At 54.2% G+C, this 19,805-nt stretch overlaps 1 protein-coding gene across 1 annotated transcript; it reads left to right on the top strand.

Annotated features, from left to right (window-relative positions):
- Positions 1–717: 717 nt before the first annotated feature.
- On the top strand, positions 718–15,147 carry C1RL (complement C1r subcomponent like). The gene is given in 10 exon segments (XM_055143596.1): positions 718–723; positions 962–1,089; positions 2,445–2,565; positions 2,567–2,669; positions 5,171–5,175; positions 7,975–8,032; positions 8,035–8,163; positions 11,681–11,806; positions 11,906–11,980; positions 14,028–15,147. Coding segments are annotated over 10 exon segments (1,524 nt in total). The 3' UTR covers positions 14,801–15,147.
- The last annotated feature ends 4,658 nt before the right edge of the window (positions 15,148–19,805 follow it).

The following is a 19,805-nucleotide window of genomic DNA, read 5'->3' as shown; positions in this document are numbered from 1 at the left end:
GGGGTGACCCTGAGACCCCAGGGTCCTTGCTCTCTCCAAGACCCCTCCTGCAGGAAGCAGCTTCCCACCCAGCCTGACCTGGGAGATGAGCAGTCCCCAGGAGGTGAGGACCCAAAGATCCCCTGAGTGAGGGTCTGCCCAAACCCGGGAGGAAGAGGCTCAGGGTACCTGGTCACCAGCTTCAATCTCCTGGACACCAGAAATACGGCAGGAGGGCGCCTGCCTTGCACCTGGCCATCTTGGATCCCCTGGCACCTGATATGGTCCCCCAAGCCCTGCCAGGATTGATCCCTGAGCACAAAGTCAGGAGCACCACAAGAGAATAAAAGAAAAACAAAACTTTAAAAGGGGGCCAGAGAGATAGTACAGTGGGCAGGGCACTTGCCTTCCGCGCGGCCGACCCAGGTTTGGTCCCCAGCATCCCATTTGGTCCCCCGACTCCTGCCAGGAGCTTAGCCCTAAGCATAGCCAGGTCTGGCCCCAAAACCAAAAACAACAGCCAAGCTTCAATTTCTCCAAGAGGCAGCCGGGGACATGAATGTGTGGGCCAGGAAGGGAGGGAGCGTGGGTTTCTGAGTATCCCACAAGGAGCTGGCCCCCGTGGGCGTCACGTGTCCATAGGAAATTGGGCCTTTTTTACTCTGGGCTGTGTGTGTGTGTGTGTGTGTGTGTGTGCGCGCACACAAACATGGTGTAAAACTAGTTTTGAACAACACAATGCGGGTGCGAAGAGGTGGCTCCGTGGTGGAGCTTCTGCCTTGCAGGCGAGAGGCTGTGAAAGACTGCACAGGCCTCGCAAGCAGCCGACTCCGGGTCTAGCCCCGGCACCTCAGGGACCCCGAGAGCACTGATGGAGCCACCCGGGAGCACTACCAGGGCGAGGCCCAAACCCAGAAAGCACGGCTGGGCGAGCTATTCCAGCGGCCGGCGGCAGGTGGCGCTCACGCCCGGCGCTCGGCAGGGGGCGGTGAGCCGCGCGCCCGAGTCATTTCCAGTAAGTTCTCCCGCCCAGGCCCGGCCCCGCCCCGCGTGTCAGTCCACCGCGGGGCCGGCGCTGCAGGACGCCCACTCCGCACTGCCCGGCAAGATGTGAGTGGCCGGAGAGGACGGGCCACAGGAGAGGACGGGTGGGAGAGGGGACGGAGGCGCAGGGCCTGTGCACACACGCACACACACATGCGCACACCACATATACACACACATACACACACCACACATACACACACTACATATACACACACCACACATACACATACCATACATATACACACACCACACATACACACACCAGATATACACACCATACATACACCACATACACACATCACACATACACCACACATACACATACCACACATACACATACCATATATACACACACCACACATATACACACACATACACACAGCACATATACACACCATACATACACATATCATGCATATACACACATCACATACACCACACATACACACACCACACATACACATACCATACAAATACACACACCATATATACCAGCAGCACCCACACACCACACACACCACCCATATACACACACATACACACATCACATATGCACATCACACAAATACACATACCACACATATACAAACATATACATACATCACATATACACACCAGGCACACACCACATGTACACACCACACATACACATACCACATATATACACCACACACACATATACCACATATACACCACACACACACCATAAACACCACACATACACAAACCACAAATACATACCATACACATACACACACCACAGACATATATACCAGGCACATAATACCACACATACATGTCACACATAAACATAACATACACACTTATACACCACACATATATATGCCACACATATGTATTGCATACATATACCACATACTTATATATATATATACACCACATGTCATCACACACACCACACACATATACACACTACAGAAACAGATACCACAAACATATATACCACACACATACACGCTTATACAGCCACCCACAAACATACCACAGACAATAAATACAAACCCACATATCATACAGTTCCGTACTGCACATGCACCCACCACACGATGCCACACAGAAACACCACACACACCACATGCATACCACAGACCTGTATGCCACACACATGCACACATCACACATACCACACATAACACCATACACCCACCACCCACACGTACTACACAGACATACACACACGCGTCACAATTACACATAACAGCACACGCGTGCACATGCCGAACACAGCTCACATGCACGCAGACCACATCCCGGCCAGCCCCCGGGAGAGCCGGGCTTCCCCAGGGCCCTCCAGCCTGGGGGGTCTGTCAGGGACCGGAGCCGCCTCAGGGGCTGAGGGTGAGGAGGGGGCCGAGGGTCCGTCCGAGCGCGCCCCCCCTCACCTGTCCCCCTCGCAGGTGGCGGCTGCTCCTCTGGGCGCTGCTCCAGGCCCGCGCTGCGCAGGGCTCTGTGCTGGTGGCCCGGCAGCTGCCCCAGCGGCTGACGTCCCCCGGGTACCCCGCGCCGTACCCCCGGGGCCTGGGACAGCACCACGGACCTGCAGGCCCCGCCGGGCTGGGCCGTGAGACTCACCTTCCAGGACTTCGACGTGGCGCCGTCGCCGGGCTGTGCGGGGGGACTCGGTCACGGTGAGCGAGGGGGGCTCTGGGGGCGGGGGCTGGGCGGGGTGCAGGGCGGGAGGCGCGCGGGAAGCAACGGGTGGGGGGGCGGGGCCCAGCTCCCCTGGGAGGCAGCAGTGTGGCCCCAGGACGCCGTCCAGGCTGGCGCTGCCACCAGGGAAGCAAAGGCGAGACGCACTGTGGCACCCTCCTTGCCTCCGCCTTCGGGTTTGAGCAAACGCTGCTCCCCGGTGCCACGCAGGACACCCACCCCCGTGGCGCGTGGGGGGCCGTGTCTCTCAGGCTCTACCTTTTCCGTCTTATTTCTGTCCAAATAACACATGTGCAGAGTGCTTGGCTAAGAGAGAGACAGAGAGACAGAGACAGAGACAGAGAGAGACAGAGAGACAGCGAAACAGAGAGAGACACAGAGGGAGACACAGAGACAGAGAGACAGAGACAGAGAGAGAGAGACAGAGAAACAGAGAGAGACAGAGAGACGGAGAAGGTGGGGGGTCAGAGCAATAGTACCGCGGATCGGGCGTTTGCCTTGCATGCAGGCGACCTGGATTTGTCCTCAGCATCCCATAGGATCTGCGGACAGCTCAGGAGTGATCCCTGAGCACAGAGCCAGGAGTAAGCCCTGAGAGCAGCCTGGTGTGGTTCCCCCCCCAAAAAAAGAGACAAAGTGAGAGAGACCAGGGCCAGAGACAGAGCACTGACCTGAGTTCAATCCCTGGCACCACAAAGGGTCCCTCAAGCCCTGCCAGGAGGGAGCCCCAGAGCTCAGAGCCAGGAATAAGCCCTGAGCATTGCCAGGATGTGGCCTGAAAACAAAGGGAAACTAACAAAAACCCCCAAAATACAAAAAAAAACACAAAACAACAACAGAAAACCAAACAGGGACCAGGAGAGGGTAGAGCATGCTTTGTGCCAACACTACAAGGTCCCCCAGGCAAGGCCAGTGACAGACCCCGAGCCCTGCTGTGTGGTGTGACCCACCCCCGAACCCTCCTGCAAAGGAAGAAAGAAAGAAAGAAAGAAAGAAAGAAAGAAAGAAAGAAAGAAAGAAAGAAAAGAAAGAAAGAAAGAAAGAAAGAAAGGAAGGAAAAGGAAGGAAGGAAAAGAGAGAAAGAGGAAGGAAGGAAGGAAGGAAGGAAGGAAGGAAGGAAGGAAGGAAGGAAGGAAGGAAGGAAGGAAGGAAGGAAGGAAGGAAGGAGAAGGAAGGGAAGAAAGAAAGAAAGAAAGAAAGAAAGAAAGAAAGAAAGAAAGAAAGAAAGAAAGAAAGAAAGAAAGAAAGAAAGAGAAAGAAAGAAAGAAAGAAAGAAAGAAGAAAGAAAGAAAGAAAGAAAAGAAAGAAAGAAGAAGGAAGGAAGGAAGGAAGGAAGGGAAAGAAAGAAAGAAAGAAAGAAAGAAAGAAAGAAAGAAAGAAAGAAAGAAAGAAAGAAAGAAAGAAAGAAAGAAAGAAAGAAGGGAAAGAAAGAAGGGAAAGAAAGAAGGAAAGAAAGAAAGAAGAAAGAAGAAAGGAAAGAAAGAAAGAAAGAAAGAAAGAAAGAAAGAAAGAAAGAAAGAAAGAAAGAAAGAAGGGAAAGAAAGAAAGAAAGAAAGAAAGAAAGAAAGAAAGAAAAGAAAGAAAGAAAGAAAGAAAGAAAGAAAGAAAGAAAGAAAGAAAGAAAGAAAAAGAGCCCAGAGTATTCTAAGACTTAAAATGAGAAGCAGGGCCGGGGCCGGGAAGGCCGCTCAGAGGGTTAGTGCGGGGGGCTGGAGAGAGAGCACAGCACGTAGGGCACTTGCCTTGCCCTGGGCCGGCCCGGGTTCGATTCCTGCTATCCCATATGGTTCCCGGAGCCCCGCCAAGAGCACTTCCTGAGAGCAGAGCCAGGAGAAGCCTCTGAGCCTCGCTGGGTGCGGCCCCCACAGAAATGGGGGTGCACACTGTTTGCTTAGGGGAGGCCTGGGTGCCACGTGACCCCAGGGTCAAGCATCAAGTGACCCCAGGGTCAAGCATCAAGCTGGCGTAGCTTCTGAGCCAGACCGCAGCCCCAGCGTGCCCCTCCCTCCCGCCCTCCTGCCACCCCCCCACCCCCGCCCCCACCCCCAGGAGCCACCAGTTCTTCCAAGTCACGCAGCTGTTTGCCAGCTCTAACTTTCCTGTCTGTAAATAAGGTCTATGCACCACGCTTGTTCTGGGCAGGGTGGTGGTTTGACGATTTCTCATTTTTCCACCACACCTATTACCTTCCAACTCGAGGAGGTGGGACCGCGTCTCTCCCTTGGGTCTCTCCCCACGTTCCCTGCTCAGCCTCTGAGCAGCCTCTCAGCTGACCCACATGGTCATCTTTAGGTCAAATCCGCAAGAGCGGGCAGAGCCTGCGAGGCTCTTTGGACTGGTCTAATGAGATCAACAAAATACAGGCGGGAGGAGTACGGATGCGGGAGGCAGGGACCCAGAGAGACATCGGGACACCACGGAGACAGGGGAAAGTGGCCTGATAGGACATCATATTTTCATTTTTTTAATTAAGTCACAGTGAGGTACACGGTTACAAAGCTGTTCGTGACCGGGTTTTAGTGTTACAACATTCCAACACCCGTCCCTCCACAGGGTACATTTCCCAATGCCAGTGTCCCCGTTCCCTCCCGCCATCACCAGCCCCAGTCTGCCTCTGTGGCAGGCCCTTCCCCCTCTCTCTCTGTCTCTCTGTCTCTGTCTCTCTCTGTCTCTCTGTCTCTGTCTCTCTGTCTCTTTCTCTGTCTTTCTGTCTCTCTGCCTCTGTCTCTCTGTCTCTGTCTCTGTCTCTCTCTCTGTCTCTCTGTCTCTGTTTCTCTGTCTCTTTCTCTGTCTCTCTGTCTCTCTCTGTCTCTGTCTCTCTGTCTCTCTCTGTCTCTCTCTCTCTCTGTGTCTGTCTGTCTGTCTCCCTTTCTCTCCCTCCACCCCCTCTCTCTCTCCTTTTTGGGCATTTTGGTTTGCAATACAGACACCGAGAGATTATCATGCTTGTTCCCTTACCTATTTTCAGCAAGCAGTTCTTTTTTTTCCCCCCGGCTTTTTGGGTCACACCTGGTGATGCTCAGGGGTTCCTCCTGGCTCTGCACTCAGGAATTGCTCCTGGCGTTGCTCAGGGAACCCTATGGGATACCAGGGATCGAACCCAGGTGTATGGCGTGCAAGGCCTCCCCACTGTACTATCGCTCCGGCCCACAGCATGCAGTTCTGATTGAGAGTGACCATTTCCAACTGCCATTGTCATTACGGTCCCTTCTCTGTCCCAGCTACTTCTCCCACAGCACCTGAGGGAGACTTCCAACCGTGGACCAATCCCCAGCCCGTGTTTCTACTGTCCGTGGGTATTAGTCTCACACTTTGTATATATATATAAATATATATATTTTTATATATATACATTATTTTCATAAAGTAGTTCACAATAGTTCATTACACTGTGTTTTTTTTTTTCCTTTTTGGGTCACACCCGGCGGTGCACAGGGGTTACTCCTGGCTCTACACTCAGGAATGACTCCTGCAGTGCTCGGGGGACCCTATGGGATGCTGGGAATCGAACCCGGGTGTTTGTGCAAGGCAAACGCCCTCCCCGCTGTGCTATCGCTCCAGCCTGCACTATGTTTTTCTATGTCCCACATGGAAGTGCAGTCGTTCTAGATACGACGTCCTTTGTAAAATATAATTTTCTCTTGTGTTCACGGGTGGAGGCACAGAGCATTGGGTCGCACGGGGCTCTGTGCTCAGGGCTGAGTCCCGGCAGTGCTCGGGGGACCAGTGTAGGGGTGGAAGCCCAGGAAATCCAGAGATGAAACGCGCAGAGCAGAGGCACGGTGTGAGGGGGGTGGCGTCTCCTTCCTCGGTGCTCTTCCTTGGGCTGGGGACCGCCTGGAAGGGGTCTGTGGGGCACAGAGGCAGTCCAAGGGGGTGGCCCCCGAGACGACCTGGTGGGGGACGGGGTCGAGCCCGAGAGTCAGCCTCCCACGCTGGGCACGTTTGGGCCTCGTCTGCACACCTTGGGAGCCTGATTAAGTCAGCGGGAGTCAGGGGAGGCACTGAGACTGGACAGACGGACACTGTCCTCCCATTGGCTCCCGAGTATCAGGGTCGAGGCTCCACCCCAAGGTTTTCAGCCCCACTTTCTTCCTCCCTCCCTCCCTTTCTTTCCTTCCTCTCTCCCTCCCTGTCTTCCTTCCTCCTTTCCTTTCTCTCTTCCTTCTTTCCTTCCTTCCTCCCTCCCTTCCTTCCTCCCTCTTCCTCCTCCCTCCTGCCTGTCTTTCTTCCTCCGAACTTCCTTCCTCCCCTTCCTTTCTCTCTTCCTTCCTTCTTCCTTCCCTGCCTCCCTTCCCTCCTTCCTTCCTTCCTTCCTTCCTTCCTTCCTTCCTTCCTTCCTTCCTTCCTTCCTTCCTTCCTTCCTCCCTCCCTCCCTCCCTCCCTCCCTCCTTCCCCCCTCCCCTCCCTCCCTCTCACCCTCCTTCCCTCCTTCCCATCTTTTCTTCTTCCATCTGGGGCTGTGTGTGGCTGCGCCTGTGTCCGACTGGCTGGGCCAGAGGGTAACCCCGACAAGCTGTGGGGTCACAGGTGCCGTCATGGGTTTTGGGGACACAGGGGTGAGCAAAACAGATGCTCACTCCTGCCTGCTTAGCACTCAGCAACGTAGTGGATGTCTGGAGTACCCTGGGGCTCCCAAGGAGTTTTTTGAGGAGGTCTGGAGAGAGACTACAGCGAAGACGGCACTTGCATGCAGTCGGCCCTATTTCCAATGCTCACACCACACATGGTCTCCCGAGCACTGCCAGGAGTGATCCCTGAGCACAGAGCCAAGAGTAAGCGCTGAGCACTGTTGGATGTGATCCAAAAAACAAAACAGAACAAACGTTTCCTGGGCCGGAGCAACACTGCAGTGAGTGGAGCCTTTCCTGGCAGGGGCTGACGTGGGCTCTATCCCCAGCACGCCATGTGGTCCCTCAGGCGCCAGCAGGGTGATCGTCAGGGTCAGGAGTAAGCCCGGGAGTGGCACAAAGCAAAGGAAGGAAGGAAGGAAGGAAGGAAGGAAGGAAGGAAGGAAGGAAGGAAGGAAGGAAGGAAGGAAGGAAGGAAGGAGGGAGGGAGGGAGGGAGGGAGGGAGGGAGGGAGGGAGGAGGGAGGAGCCAGTTTGGGCCCGTGGGGGCCGGGGGCACAGGAGGTCCCCTGAGAGGTCCGTGCACCCAGGCCGGGTCCCAGAGGAGGCTGTCCTTCTGAGGTGGCAGGAGGGCGTGCCCAGGATGCTACCCCAGCGGTGCAGACTCACCCCACACCTGCCGACCCCCCTCTCCTCGCCCCTTTCAGATTGCCACAGGTGGGACGGAGCCCCTCTGGTTCTGTGGACGACCCGGCTGCCCACTGGGCCACCCCCGGGGCAGAGGGCGTTTGTGTCCTTGGGGCGCACCCTACGGCTGACCTTCCGCGCGCCTGCCGCCCCTGAGCAGCGGACCCCCCATCTCCACAGGGGCTTCCTGGCCCTCTACCAAGCCGTGGGTGAGTACTGTGCGGGTGCAGTGGGGCCGCCTCGGTGCCAAGCTCGAGGGAGGAGGAATCAGCCGTGGAAACAGGGGTGCGGGCAGCAGGTCCACCTGCCCCAACTTTGCTTTGGGGTGAGCCCTCAGTTCTGCTCACCCCCTCTCTGCACCAAGCCTGAGCATCTCAGAGCCCGTCCCCGAGAACAGCCAGTCATCAGGCCGCGTGACTTCCCTCCTTCCCTCCTTCCCTCCCTCCCTCCTTCCCTCCCTCCCTCCCTCCTTCCTTCCTTCCTTCCTTCCTTCCTTCCTTCCTTCCTTCCTTCCTTCCTTCCTTCCTTCCTTTTCCTTCCTTCTTTCCTTCTTTCTGTCTTTCGTTCTTTCCTTCCTTCCATTCTTTCCTTCTTTTCTTCCTTCTTTCCTTCCTTCTTTTCTCCCTTCTTTTCTTTCTTCCATCTTTCCACCCTTTTTTCTTGCTTCTTTCCTTCCATCTTTCCTCCCTTCTTTCCTTCCTTCCTTCCTTCCTTCCTTCCTTTTCCTTTATTCCCTTCTTTCCTTCTTTCCTTCCTTCTTTCCTTCTTTCTGTCTTTCGTTCTTTCCTTCCTTCCCTTCTTTCCTTCTTTCCTTCCTTCTTTCTTTCCTTCCTTCTTTTTGTCTTTCCTTCTTTCATTCCTTCCTTTTCCTTCCTTCCCTTCTTGCCTTCTTTTCTTTCTTCTTTCCTTCCTTCTTTTCTTCCTTCCTTCCTTCCTCCTTTTTTTCTTTCTTCCATCTCTCCTCCCTTCTTTTCTTCCTTCTTTCCTTCCTTCCTTTCTTCCTTCTTTTCTTCCTTCCTTTCTTCCTTCTTTTCTTCCTTCATTCCTAACTTCCTTTCTTCCTTCTTTCCTTCCTTCCTTCCTACCTTCCTACCTTCCTCCCTTCCTTCCTTTTTATATTTTTGTTTGCCTGATTTCTGGACCACACCCAGCAGTACTTAGAACTAACTCCTGGCTCTGCACTCAGGGGTCACAAATGGCCGTGCTCGGGGGACCACATGGGGTGCCAGGGATGAAACCTGGGCTGGCTTTGTGCATGACAAGCACCCTACCCCTGTACTATCACTCCAGCCCCCTAGATTTTTCTTTCTGTTGCTATTTTTTGTGTGTTTTTATATGGGCCACACCTACCAGTGCTCAGAGGTTACCCCAGGCTTTGGGCTTACGGCTCACTCCTGGTGAGCTCAGGAGACCGTACGGGCCAGGGAGTAGAACCAGGACCTCCTGCATGCAAAGCACGTGTGGCCCTTTGAGTCATTTTCCTGGCCCCAAAAACCCACATTCTCCCCCCTTACATTTCTATTTATTTTATGCCTCATTCATTTCTGGGCCATACATTTTTGCTTTTTGCTTCTTCCATTTCCTCTGGAATTTCTATTTCTTTCTGCTCAGCCTCCTCTTCCGGCTTGGAACAGCCTGCTCTTTTTCAGTAAGGATCATCTCAAAAACTTCTATTCTGAAGTGAAAATCTAGATGTTCAAATGGTGACTCGAGCTTTTTTTTTTTTTTTAAACCTGTGAGAAGTGAAAAATGCTTTTAATAATGGTTAGAAGCAACTTTTATTTCAGCTCTGGCCTCTCCGTCCCCAGCTGCCCTGTCCAGAAATAACCTGTTCTGTTTCCTGGGTCTTATTCCAAAGCTGTTCTGTGCCTTTCAAATATAAACTGGCTGTGGCTGTGTGTGTGTGTGTGTGTGTGTGTGAGAGAGAGAGAGAGAGAGAGAGAGAGAGAGAGAGAGAGAGAGAGAGAGAGAGAGAGAGAGAGAGAGAGAGAGAGAGAGACTGTACAGTGTTCTATATTTGGCATTTTCACTCCATGGTATATCTTAAAGACCATCCCCGTCACATACGCTCAGTGTTACCTTCTTTCTTTAAGCAACTGAATGACATTCCTTGAACTCGACAAGACGCATTCACTCAGGCTCTTAAAAAAGACTGCTCAGTATTTGCTTATTTATTCACATTGTTCACTCTCTCATTCTCTTTTTTGTTTTTGGGTCACACCCAGCAGTGCTTAGGGCTTACTCCTGGCTCTGCATTCAGGGATCACTCCTGGTGGTGGTTGGGGGACCCTATGGGATGGTGGGGATCAAACCTGCATCAGCCTGTTGCAATGCAAGCGCCCTATCTGCAGGACTATCTCTCCAGCCCAAAATTTTTAGGGGGCTGGAGCAATAGTACAGCAGAGAGGGTATTTTTGCCTTGCACATGGCTGACCCGGGTTCGATCCTCAGCATCCCATAGGGGCCCCGAAGCACCACTAAAAGTAATTCATGAATGCAGAGCCAGAAATAACCCCTTAGCATTGCTGGGTGTGACCCAAAAGCAAAAAAAAAAAAGGAAAAATTTAGGGAGGTGGTCCCAGAGATTGAACCGAGGACCTCATATATGCAGGGTAAGTGCTCTGTCTCTGAGCTGCATCCCTGGTGCTGTCCTTTTAATTTAGCTCTTACTCAACTGCCCAGAGAAGAGGATGTGCTAATTATTACTCCCCTTCACCACGCATGAACCTTCCCCCAGACCAGACTTAACACGGCTCTTTCCTAACTTTTTTTTTTTTTGGCTTTTTGGGTCACATCCGGCGATGCACAGGGGTTACTCCTGGCTCTGCACTCAGGAATTACTCCTGGCGGTGCTCAGGGGACCATATGGGATGCTGGGAATCGACCCCGGATCAGCCGCATACAAGGCAAATGCCCTCCCAGCTGTGCTATCGCTCCAGCCCCAACTTTTTTTTTTTTCTTAAACACTGGCAACGAATTAGTAAAAAAAAGAGTGCAAATGTTTTGTTTTGTTTTTTAGTTTTAGTTTTGGGGTCACACCCAGCAATGCTCAGGGGTCACTCCTGACACTCCGCTTGGGAATTTCTCCTGCCTTGTCCCCTGTGCTACCTCTCCAGCCCCATTATCAAGCGCACACACACACACACACACACACACACACACACACACACACCACTGTCACTGTCATCCCATTGCTCATTAATTTGCTCGAGCAGCACCAGTAACGTCTCCATTGTGACACTTGTTGTTACTGTTTTTGGCATATTGAATATGCCACAGGGAGCTTGCCAGGCTCTGCCGTGTGGGTGGGATACTCTTGGTAGCTTGCTAGGATCTCTGAGAGGGACGGAGGAATTGAACCCGAGTCAGCCGCATGCAAGGCAAACGCCCTACCCGCTGTGCTATCGCTCCAGCCCTCTATGGTTTCCTTTTATTTTTTTATTTTTTTTTTTTGGTTTTTGGGTCACACCTGGCGATGCACAGGGGTTACTCCTGGCTCTGCACTCAGGAATTACTCCTGGTGGTGCTCAGGGGACCATATGGGATGCTGGGATTTGAACCCGGGTCAGCCGCGTGCAAGGCAAACGCCCTACCCGCTGTGCTATCACTCCAGCCCTCTATGGTTTCCTTTTAAAGGCCCTGCAGAGCAAACTCAATGCCAGCCAGGACGGCCCTGGGGCCAGCCTGCAACTCACTGAGCGGCTCCTCTCCTCGGCTTCCCTGCAGGCACGAGCCATAGTCAGCCTGTCGGCCAGGCCAGGGCGAGCCCCGTGGCAGGCCACAGCCCCGACGCCGAGTCCTCCTGGGCCCAGAGCCACTGCCAGGAGCCCTATTACCGGGCAGCGGCAGCAGGTGAGTCCAGGCCTCACTCGCACCCAGACACGGCTTCTTTGCCCCCCTCACCTGCCAGTGCCAAGCCTCTCGCCCCGCCCCCCTCACCACCCTCCTCAGGGACACTCACGTGCCCGGCCCGGAGCCCCTGGAAGTGGCCGCAGGAGAGGGAGGAAGAGCCTCGCTGTGAGCCTGGTGAGTAGCGTCCCGGGGGTGGAGGACCTTGTCACTTCCCAGACACCCCTGCACGGAGCATGGTCCGCTGGGAGCAGGGAAGCCCTTGCCAAGGGAGTCAGGAGGCCCGGAGAAAGAGGGTCACAGAGAGTGTGTCCCTCACCCCTGACACCAAGAGGTAGAGGAGGGGCAAGGAGAGAGGAGGGCCCAGAGAGAGGAGCTGGAATTTGGGGTCCCTCCCCAGAGGGCGGCGTTCAAATCCTCCTAGCTGAATAGGGTCCCCCCCTCCCTGGGAATCACAGAGCACAGAGACAGGCAAAGCCCCGGAGCACAGCTGGGTGTGCCACCCCCTAACCCATCCACCTTTCTCACACACACTCTTGACAGAGCTTCTAAGACACACAGACAGGCCCTGGAGCTCCCCCCAAATCTCTCAACCTAGGTGCCGTGCCAGAAAGTTTTATAGGGGCCACACCTGGTGGTCTGCGAGCACTTGTGGCAGAGGTCAGTCTGAGGGGGAGCAGTGTCTAGGCTGGGGGTACTCGGGCCCACCTGGCGTGCGGGAGGGGAGGGGGCATAAGGTGCCACTTGCAGGCCCTCCTCTAACATCCTGTCAAACACAGACCGGGCCTAGGGCCATAGCAAAGAAGGTTGGTAGGGTGGGTAGGGTGTTTGCCTTACACGTGGCTGACCCGGGTTCAATCCCTGGCATCCCATATGGCTGCCCGAGCTCCGCCAGGAGTGATTCCTGAGTGCAGAGCCAGGAGTAAGCCCTGAGCATTGGCGGTATGGCCCCCAAAAAACAAAACAAACGCAGGTCTCCTTTCTGTCCTGGTGGGTTGGGCGATTTGGGACATGGCCCGGCACTACAGTGCTCTCTGTTTGTCTGTTGCTTTTATTGGGGGCCTCGTCCAGTGGTGCTCAAGGCTTCCTCCAGGCTCTGCACTCAGAGATCACTTCTGGCAGGGCTCAAGAGACCATATCAGGGGCTGGAGCGATAGCACAGCAGGTAGGGCATTTGCCTTGCATGCGGCCGATCCGGGTTCAATTCCCAACATCCCATATGGTCCCTCGAGCACCTCTAAGAGTAATTCCTGAGTGAAGAGCCAGGAGTAACCCCTGTGCATTGCCGGGTTTGACCCAAAAGGGAAAAAAAAAGGAAGAGAGAGAGACCATATGGAATGCCAGGGATTGAACCTGGTCGGCCACGTACAAGACGAGCTCCCTCCCCAATGTTTGCTTTGTTTTGCGATGTTTTGGGGGTTACAGCAGGTGATGTCCAGATCACTCCTGGATCTGCACTCAGAAATTTCTCCTGGCAGTGTTTGAGGGACCATTAGGCATGCCTGGGATAAAACCTGGATCGGTCACATGAAAGGGAAGCACCCCGTCTGCTCCATTTAATAATAATAATAATAATAATAATAATAATAATAATAATAAATTGATCTTAGTGCCAAAGGCTCCAAATTTGATCCTGGCACTGCCTCCCCAGCATCAGGTGTGGCCCCAACACCTCAGGAGAGGCTCCCCCAAATAAGAAAATGACACAGAAAGCAGAGACAAGAGAGGCTAAAGATCAATTCTGCCACCACCTAAATGGGCAATAGTAGCTTTCGGGCCACCCAGAAGGTTCGAAATGGGGGAAATGCTTTGCATGGGTTCCTGGGTTCAGTCGTTTCCCCCCCCCCACACACCTCTGGGTGCCACCTCGCAAAAAGGAAGTGGCTTAAACAATGGAGGGGAAAGGCAGGGAGATAGTACAGTGGGCGGGATGCTTGTTTTGGATGCAGTTAGATTCCCTATGGTCCCAAGAACCTCTAGGAGTGAGACCTGAGCACCACCAGATGTAGACAAAAACTGGAGAGGGCAGGAGGGAGAGTCCGTCCTTGCCCCCCTGCTCCATCCCCTGAAATGGTTCTCCTGTCCCGGGGTCTAACCCAGGTCGGCTGCGTGCAAGCCCTACCCTTTATCCCTTAGCCACGCTCTGGGCCTTAGACAGAAGGCTTTCACGGACGGGTCCAGGCCGACAGCTGACCACCCCCCCACCCCCTTCCTCTGCCCACAGTCTGCGGACGCCCGCTCACCCCCATGGTCCACAACCAGGAGGCGCACGGTTCCTGGAAAGCGGAGCTGGGCAGCTTCCCCTGGCAGGCCCTGGTCAGCATTCACGGGCGCGGGGGCGGGGCGCTGCTGGGGGACAGGTGGGTCCTCACGGCCGCCCACGCCGTGTACCCGAAGGACGCCGTGTCGCTGGGCCGGGAGCGGCGCGTGGACGTCTTCCTGGGCCACCCGGCCCTGGCCGAGCTGCTGCGGCTGGGCCCGCGGCCCGTGCGCCGCGTGCACGTCCACCCCGACTACCGGCCCGGCGAGCCGCACGACTTCGACGGGGACGTGGCGCTGCTGGAGCTGCGCGAGCGCGTGGCCCTGGGCCCGGGCCTGCTGCCCGTCTGCCTGCCGGACAGCGAGCGCCTGTACGGTGCGGGCGTGTGGGGCGCCGTCAGCGGCTTCGGCGTGGACGCGGGCTGGCTGCCCACCGGGCTCAAGGCGTCCAGGCTGCCCGTGGCGCCGCGCGCCGCCTGCCAAGCCTGGCTCCGGGAGCGGCGGCGGCCCGAGGTGTTCTCCGACAACATGTTCTGTGCAGGGGACCCGCTGCGGCCGCAGGGCGTCTGCCAGGGGGACAGCGGGGGCGCCTTCGTCGTCTGGGATGCGCGCGCCCGGCGGTGGGTGGCCACGGGGGTCGTGTCCTGGGGCGTTGGCTGTGGCCAGGGGTACGGCTTCTACACCAAAGTGCTCAACTACGTGGGCTGGATCAAGGGCGTGATGAGCGGGAAGGAGTGACCCGGGGGGTGGCAGTGATGAGACCAAGCCCCTGGACACCCTAAAAACACCAGGGCTGAGAGTGAGGACTAAGAAGGGGGGAGGGATGGGAGGGACCGGACACATAGTACAGGGGCAGGATGCTTGCCTGGCCGTGCCTGGTCCGGGTCCCCAGAGCACTGCCGGGAGTGATCCCTGAGTGCAGGGCCAGGGCCAGGAGTAGCTTGCCGTGTCCCTACCCCCCGCAAAAAATAAACAACAAGCAAAGACACACACACACGCACACACACCAAAAAAAAAAAAAAAATCCAGCCAGCCAGGGCTGGAGCAATAGCACAGCGGGTAGGGCATTTGCCTTGCACTGGGCTGACCGGGTTCGATTCCCAGAATCCCATAGGGTCCCCTGAGCACTGCCAGGAGTGATTCCTGAGTGCAGAGCCAGGAGCAACCCCTGTGCATCGCTGGGTGTGACCCAAAAAGAAAAAAAAAAAAAACAGTGGGCCCTGTGCAGGAGAAGGCCCTTGCCAGCCAAGGCCCAGCTCGCCCAGTGTCAGGGGCGCCCCTCACCCCTGCATCCCGCCTGCTCGTGGTTCTTGCCCTGCACCTGGGGCCCCCGCCCATTCTCCAGCTTCCTTTTTCTTGTGTTCTCCTGGGTCAGCTTCTCATGCCCCAGCTCCAGGGTGTGTATGAATCACAGTTCACGTCTGGTACATTCCAGAGCCCTGCAGGACCTGGGAGCGGTCGCTGCTGGTTCCATCAAGTCCCACAACTTCCGCGGGCAGCTTCTCTATGGCGGGGTTCTGTTTTACATCTTCTGGATCCCGGGCATTTTGCAGATGCGTCCTTTGCTCCTTTCTTTTCTTTTCTCTTCTTTAACTTTCTTTTCTTTTCATTTTCGTTTGTTCGGTTTTTGGTTTTTTGCTTTTTGTTTGTTTTTTGGTTGGTTTGGTTTTTAGGTTACACCCAGTGATACTCAGGGGTTACTCACAGCTCTGCGCTCAGGAATTACTCCTGGCAGGGCTCTGGGGACAGTACAGGATGCCAGGGCTAGAACCCGGGTAGAGTGCCAGGCAAGTACCCTCCCCACTGTACTGTCGGTCCAGCTCCCATCATTTTACCTCTTTTCCCTTTCTTCTCTTCCCCTCCCTTCCCTTCCCCTCCCCTCTCCCCTCCTCTCTGCGTCTCCTTTCCCTTCTCTTCCCTTCCCTGTTGGGTGGGGAGGGGGGCCTCCAGCCACACCCAGCCATGCTCAGGGCTGGTCTCAGCTCATGCTTGGAGTTCAGGGAGTCTCTCCTCGTGGTGCTTGGGGACCCATGAGGTGCTGGGGTTCTGAGCCAGGTCCTTTGCATGAGAGCGCGCGCTCAGCCTGCTGGGCCATCTCCCCAGCCCCACAAGACGCTTTCCACGGATTCCTCGTCACACCCAGCTGGCAAAGGATGTTGCTATCAACATTTGCCAGTGATGAAACTGGATCTCCGGGAGATCTTAGGACATGCCTAAATCCTGCAGCTGGGAGTGTAAGTGCTGTGAGTGCCGTGTGCACCAGAGACACTATGCAACGCCCACGCCCCCGCCCAATACTCACAGCTTTTCACACACACACACACACACACACGCTCTGCAGCTCTCGCTTAACTACTAATCCCAGCTCCTGCAGATACATGCTGAACCCAGCTCAGGGCTGCACTTTCCCTCAGGGCCCCCCGCCCTCTGCAAACACCCCACAGTGGTGCTGCCCCCCCCCTCTGTGCTCCACCAGAGAAGAGGGGACTTCTCCAGTTTTAGGAAGGACTCGATGTATACTTCAGAGTAGAAGACTGTCACTATCACTGTCATCCCGTTGCTCATCGATTTGCTCGAGCGGGCACCAGTAATGTCTCCGTCGTGAAACTTGTTGTGACTGTTTTTGGCATATCCAATACGCCATGGGGAGCTTGCCAGGCTCTGCCGTGCGGGCGGGATTCTCTCGGTAGCTTGCCGGGCTCTCAGAGAGGGACGGGGGAATCGAACGAGGGTCGGCCACGTGCAAGTCTAACACCCTACACGCTGCGCTATCGCTCCAACCCAGAATAGAAGACATACACACAAATACAAGTGTCCAGACACAATAAAAAAATGGCCATCAGAAAACAGAGAAGTGACCATGTTTGCTAGCACTTAGGGGCAAAGTAGCTGGATGGTCAAAGGTTATGTTTATTTTCACGAGAACAGATTTAAAGTTGCAGAGAGACGTGGTTAAATTTCAGCTGTTCAGACATAAACAGAATACAAGCAGCATTATTAAAATAGGCAAGAATACTCATTTTAGAGGTTGAGGTGGTATCACTTTGGCCACCTTGTTTTTTCCCTTTAATTACTCGGTCTTATTTAGTGAGCTTATCTTCGCTTTTTGTTTTTAGTTAGAAAAATAATGTGACTTACTCCTGGACAAATGTATGCTTGAAGGGACACATATATGTGTTAGGATCCGGAAAGATAGAACAGGGAGTAAGGCCCTTGCCTTGCAGAAGGTTGACCCCAGTTTGATCCCTGGCACTGGACGTGGTCCCCTGAGCACAGCGAGGCCAGGAGTGGCCACAGAGCCTATATAACCTTTGGGCACCACTGGGTGTGGCTCAATACCCATCTTTAAAAACAAAAAAAAAAAGGCTGCAGAGATAGTACAGTGCATAAAGTACCTTGAATGTGGCCAGTCCAGGTTTCATATCCAGCACCGCATAAGGTCCCCTGCGTTACCAGGATTGATGCCTGAGCACAGAGGTAGGAATAAGCCCTGAGCTCAGCTGGGTGTGCCTCCCACAACCTCCAAAAGAGTAAAATATATAACTTTATTTTATATCATTATTATTAAGTTATAATATATAACTTTATTTTAGCCCCATTCTACAGTTTGTTCGGGGAGTCCTCAGTGGTATTTCTGGTCACACACCCAGCAGCTGACTCCTGGCTCTGTGACTGAAGGGGTTCAGGGGACCATATGGGGTGTCAGGGATCGAACCTGAGCCAGCTGCGTGTAAGGCAAGTGCCCTGCCTGCTTTACTATGTCCCTGGCCCTCCAGCTCCATATTTCTACCCAGAGCGATTGAGATTGACCTGGGCACCTGGAGGGGGTGGGTGAGTCCTCCCCACCTGCCCAGGTAGCCAAAAAACCTCCAGAACCCAATCGCTGCTATGCTCACGGCAGTCTCCACGGGCTCAGACGAGCCTCATCCATGAGTAGATCTGTTGAAAAATTCAGGTATGTGGGTTTGGTGACCCAAATCCTCAGGGTCTCATTGAGTTGGGGATGGGTGACCTCCCCTCATCCCCCTGTTCTTCCAGGAGCCTGGCAGTCACACCTGTGAACTGCCTCTGGCGCCATAGAAGCTCATTAACGACCATGGTCCAGAGACTCACAAATAAATCTCAGAAGAGATCAACAAGCTGCAGAGATGCCTCAGACCCCTAAATCACCATCCAGTTAAACATTTAACTCCAACTGTACCACTGCATTTAAAATTTTAGAATTCCTGGAGCACACGACCTCCTTTGAGGCTGCGCACCATCTCACACTCTGTACCACAGGAGTAGCAACACACTGGGTAGAATGTGAGGTAGAAGGTAACCAACCTCAAAATATATTAGCACACAAGGCTCAACCTTTTTTTTTGGGGGGGGGGTCACACCTGTCAATGCACAGGGGCTACTCCTGGCTCTGCACTCAGGAATCACCCCTGGCGGTGCTCAGGGCACCATATGGGATGCTGGGAATCGAACCCATGTGCAAGGCAGATGCCCTACCCGCTGTGCTATCGCTCCAGCCCCAAGGCTCAACCTTTAACGACATGTTAGTAATCTCTTATACAAGGGCTCAATGGCTCCAGGGTGAGATACAGCAACCTTCACACACTTTCTTCTAAGGAGATCGTTTTTGATCATTTTTCAGAGAATCATTCATAGCAGGCAGTACAAAATAAATTACTTAGGACCTATATTGGGGCAGGCGTGGATGATGCTTGGGAAAATTCAAAATAATGGTGACTGGAAAGTGTCATGGTGGTGGGATTGGTGTTGGAATATTGAATGTAATAAAGTTACTGTGAACAATCTTACAGCACTGTAGCACTGTTGTCCCATTGTTCATCAATTTGCTCGAGCTGGCACCAGTAACATCTCTATTGTGAGACTTCTTGTTACTGTTTTTGGCATATTGAATACACCATGAATAGCTTGTCAGGCTCTGCCGTGCGGGCGGGATACTCTCGGTAGCTTGGCGAGCTATCCGAGAGGGACGGAGGAATCGAACCCAGCTCAGCCGTGTACAAGGCAAACACCCTACCCGCTGTGCTATTGCTCCAGTCCTTATAAAAATTAAATTTAACTTAAAAATTAATGACTATTGCAACATGATGGGGGGGAATAATCTATTGAGGGATACTTCCATTATCTTACGGGAAAAATGTCTTCGCCATAACCAGATCCTAAATGTGAGCTGCAGAGGCCCAGCCTGTCCGTGGTGGACACCTGGGCTCTCACTCCGGCTTCTCCAAGCACAGCCCCTGGCGGGCCCGGGCTGCACTGAGGGGGGGAGGAGCCAGGTAACCCGGGACCCCAGACTTGCTCGAGGCCTCCGGCCCCCCAAACTCTCTGCCTCACTGTGACAATCGAGAGGCAGAATTGGGTCACGCAGGTAAAGTTCCAACACCAGCCCCGGCCCCAGAGCCCCCCTCGCACCCCTCCACCAGTGCCTCCCTTGCCCTCTGGGTGCGAGCCTTGCCCACACGGCAGCAAACCCCCGGAAGGGCCGGGACCCACATAGAATTCGCGTTGGACTTAGCAATGGAGAAGTCTGGAAGCAAAGAAAGACTCCCACGCCCTCTCCCCACCCCCCCACCCCCCCACCCCCGCCCCAGCGCTTAAAACTCAGACCTTCCCCCATGGAGGCCAGCAGGTGGCGCCACCAGCAGCGATTTCAAAAACAAAACGAAGTCAAACTGAAAGGGTGGAATTTTTTTTTTTTTGGTTTTGTTTATGCAAATAGTTCATT

This window comes from Sorex araneus, chromosome 6 (assembly GCF_027595985.1).
Source record: "Sorex araneus isolate mSorAra2 chromosome 6, mSorAra2.pri, whole genome shotgun sequence".
NCBI lineage: Eukaryota > Metazoa > Chordata > Mammalia > Eulipotyphla > Soricidae > Sorex > Sorex araneus.
Note: the sequence above shows the minus strand (reverse complement) of the source record. Positions and strands in the feature narration are given on the sequence as shown.